This window comes from Nicotiana sylvestris, chromosome 9 (genome assembly GCF_000393655.2).
Source record: "Nicotiana sylvestris chromosome 9, ASM39365v2, whole genome shotgun sequence".
Classification (NCBI taxonomy): Eukaryota; Viridiplantae; Streptophyta; class Magnoliopsida; order Solanales; family Solanaceae; genus Nicotiana; species Nicotiana sylvestris.
Genome location: NC_091065.1, coordinates 17,073,854 through 17,078,033, shown reverse-complemented (window position 1 = coordinate 17,078,033; position 4,180 = coordinate 17,073,854). Strand labels below are relative to the sequence as shown.

The 4,180-nt window shown below is 36.9% G+C and overlaps 1 protein-coding gene across 1 annotated transcript; it reads right to left on the bottom strand.

Annotated features, from left to right (window-relative positions):
- Positions 1–203: 203 nt before the first annotated feature.
- LOC138878776 (uncharacterized) lies at positions 204–823 on the bottom strand. Its single transcript, XM_070158471.1, has 3 exons — positions 577–823; positions 438–491; positions 204–369 (listed from the first exon to the last, which is right to left on the bottom strand). Exons 1-3 carry the CDS (start codon positions 808–810, stop codon positions 205–207), a joined length of 453 nt encoding a protein of 150 aa, XP_070014572.1. The 5' UTR covers positions 811–823; the 3' UTR covers position 204.
- Between the last annotated feature and the right edge of the window lie 3,357 nt (positions 824–4,180).

Sequence of the window (4,180 nt, the reverse complement as noted above, 5' to 3'; positions counted from 1 at the left end):
GTAGTAATGTTTTCCTTGTTTGTTGTACTAAATTTTATTTTAATTTAAGTGGAAGTTAAGTTTAAGTTGTTGTGTTACTATACCAAATACTATAAAACGAAATGAGAACTAAAAAAAAGTAACTGTCATATTCGACTAAATATTGTTGTTAATGTATACAAAAATATTATTTACACCAAAAAAACAAAAAAATGGAAGACCGAATCAATGTGTCCCGCATCCGGTGTGTCTCAAAGTAGCCGTTGGCCTGAGGCGCATCCCCTGCCGCCCGGGTACGCTATCAGGATCATCATCATCAAGTCGTCTCCTTATGGCCGGATGCGGCACAGGATGACATGTATCGGTGGTGCTGTCAGGTCCAGTAGAAGGCTACATAATAATATCAAACTTAGTATAGAAAACTACATAACAATTCACAAAAATTTATATTGTCTTACCATAATCGTGTCTGGATCCTGAATGTAGTCATCTGTCGCAGCATCGCATGAAGCCTAAAAAAGTAAATTAATAAAGTTAAAACAAAATAAATAAGTTATAGTAAAAACAGTAATAAAATTAATACTAATAAACTCATACCTGCGCATGTGATGAGCTGCCATAACTCAGTCGGTGCCCACTATCAAAATCTTGGATCGGTCGAGACTCATCAGTGGTAGACGGGCCAGGGAAATATCTACCCAACTCCACTCCTTGAAAATCCGAGCCCATGATCAAGAATTGACCCGATGGGGTCACCTGCGACGTCCCTGGAGTGTCATAAATGCCAAGGCTGTAAGACGGCATGTCGGTCTCATGCATGCCACCTCCCATATCAGCAGCAACATCATCATCAGGAGCCTCAAAGCCCCCTTGCTGGGGACCTCCTTTCCGCCCACGACCACGTTGTCCAATACCAGCAGGTCGTCGTGGAGCAGCAGCAGCTCGTCGGCTACCACCCCGTGGCATACCACGACCTCGCTGGTATGTGGCTGGGTCAACATAATCTGGCTGGTGTGCCAAACGCTGATCCGATCGGCCTCGCTGCAGTGTCTGGGCAGCCACATCCATTAAATGCGACGACTATAGTCCTGCATGATCACAGGGTCGTGGACATAACTCTGCATCTGCTGCCCCATACGATATACGGTATGCAATCCAATCGCCTGCACAAAAGTTTTTAATATAAACTACGTATTTGACTAGAAATTACTATTAATGTAATTGATAATAACAGAAAACATACCAGAGCCTCATGTCTCCCGGCGTATGAGACGTACCGACCATCTACCTGATGAACTGGGTTCCCGATAAAAAGTCGGGAAACAGTGCGGTACCATGCCATATAAACTTCGATAGGAAAGTGTTGCGGAGCTGGGGTCAAGTCCCCTCGGCTGTCCCAAATACCCAACTGCGCTATCAGGCAATCAATAAATGTGTCGTCCACTCTCATCCTATCATCCCTCTCATATGTAAAGGATCCCATGCAGGCCGAGTCGGTATAGACTGCGGAAATCCAAACTGACGAAATACTCACTCTGAGGCATAATGCTCAACAATATCGAGGCACGTGAGAGGGACAGAAGCCCTCCAAATATGGTGACCGTGCATGCAATACGCTGGCAGGGTACCTATCAGCTCTTCGTTGTACGGCGTCCAGATGAACTATCAAATAATAACACAAACCGTTAGTATACGCAACACCTAGTTAAACAATAATTGGTAAGTTTAGTTAGATATTCACCTGTGCATCCTCCAGAAAATCCAACACATCCCTACAGAAGGGGAGATTATGATGGCCATGATACTCTCGTGCAAGTCTACGACGCAATACCCACCTACAAGCTAGAGGGAGATCAGGAATATGTACATTAGCCGGTAGCTGTGGTAGAGGTGGCCGAAGTTGCAGAAATCGCTCCCACACCCAAACCTAAAACACAAAGTTGACGTAAAGATTAACTATAACTAGGTAGAATTGTAACTAAACGACAAATTATTTGAATAAGTTGTCACCTGTAGAAGTGGCAGAAAGCCAGAAACGTCTCTCTGTGTGCCCATGGATGCCCGACACATCTGCCTATACAAAAAATATAGGACAACACCACCCCAGCTGTAGCTGACTGTATCATCGAAGTCCGCAATATGATGCAGAAAACGAAGGCTCACTAGGTTCCCCGAAGTGTTCGGGAACAAGACCCCCCAAATAGAAGGAGCAACAACAGCCTCGTATATTGCTCCACATCCACCTCCGCTGAGTCGTCGGTGATAGTATCGTGGATCTGCACTAAGTGGTCTCTAATGGGGACCAACTGCATACGACTGCTCCCAATTGCTACATCTGGGTCCTCGGACCTGAAGCCCGTGAGCCTGTGCAGCATATCCATATATGAAGCCCGGTTAAAATATCTCATATTCCCAGGCAGTAAAACTGGCAAGCCATCGGTGGACAGGCCATATAAAATCTCGACGTCCTGGAGTGTGATGGTGGCTTCGCCGATGGGCAGATGGAAAGTGTGCGTCTCCGGTCGCCACCGCTCAATCAACGCCGTGATCAAAGCATAGCCGAGCTGTATCCGGCCAATGCTAATGATCCTATATAATCACATCTCTTCCAGGTGATGGACCACACGGGGATGTAGAACGTAGGGAGGAGTCAAAAACTCCCACAATAAATCCACTCTCCTGCTCCGAAAAGTCTGCGTAAGCAACTCTCCCCCCATATATGCTCGGATCTATGCTGGGGTTGTAGGGGTAGTAGCTCCGACGTCCGAGGGCCGGGATGTATAGGTGCATCCATGTCGTCAATTGCAAATTCATAATTTTTAATAACTATCATTAAAATTTATGTGTGTTTTTTATAATTTAAATTCATATTTTTAACAACTTAATTGTAAAAATTATATATATACTTATGAGTTTCGTGCTAGATTTTCTGAGGCCCAGTGGTACCAAACTATCATTAATAATTTTATGTTTTTTTTAATAATTTTTATTCATATTTTTAATAACTTAATTGTAAAATATATATATATATATATATAATTTTTATAATTATGGGTTTCGTGCTAGATTTTCTGAAGCTCAGTGGTACCAAACTATCATTAATAATTTTATGTTTTTTTAATAATTTTTATTCATATTTATTTAATAACTAAATTGTAAAAATAATATATATATATATATATATATATATATATATATATATATATATATATATATATATATATTATAATTATGGGTTTCGTGCTAGATTTTCTGAGGCCCAGTAGTACCAAACTATCATTAATAATTTTATGTTTTTTTAATAATTTTTATTCATATTTTTTAATAAATTAATTGTAAAAATTATATATATATATATATATATATATATATATATATATATATATATATATATATATATATATATATATATATTTTATAATTATGGGTTTCGTGCTAGATTTTCTGAGGCCCAGTAGTACCAAACTATCATTAATAATTTTATGTTTTTTTATAATTTTTATTCATATTTTTTAATAAATTAATTGTAAAAATTATATATATATATATATATATATATATATATATATAATTTTTATAATTATGGGTTTCGTGCTAGATTTTCTGAGGCCCAGTAGTACCAAACTATCATTAATAATTTTATGTTTTTTTTATAATTTTTATTCATATTTTTTAATAAATTAATTGTAAGAATTAATATATATATATATATATATATATATATATATATATATATATATATATATATATATATAATTATGGGTTTCGTTCTAGAATATAAGATAATTAAACAATTACTACACAATACTACGCTACAAGGCTCTACATTTTACTACGCTTAAAGGTCTACGTTTTACTACGCTAAAAAGGTCTACGTTTTACTACGCTAAAAAGGTCTACATTTTACTACGCTAAAAAATAATCTAAACTAAACGGCATAAAAAACATAAATATACATGAGGATATTAACAAACATATTTTTTAGGCTAATTTACATATTTTTATGCAACACTAAAATTAAATCCGGGTAAAATTTAACATGCTAGTTTCGGAAAAAATAAACACAAACCGAAATAGAACACATACAAATCAAGTAATATGCATTGTTATAAAAGTTTCAACTTAAAATAAATCGAAATACCTCGATTTAGAATTTTCGGAATGTAGATAAATCGAAATTTTGACTCCGGAAGAGTGAATC

Coding starts and splice junctions, on each gene's coding strand:
- LOC138878776 (XM_070158471.1), bottom strand. CDS start 810: ATGGGAGGTGGCATGCATGAGACCGACATGCCGTCTTACAGCCTTGGC. Junction 492..576: donor GCAGCTCATCACATGCGCAG/GTATGAGTTTAT, acceptor TTACTTTTTTAG/GCTTCATGCGATGCTGCGAC. Junction 370..437: donor AGGATCCAGACACGATTATG/GTAAGACAATAT, acceptor ATTATTATGTAG/CCTTCTACTGGACCTGACAG.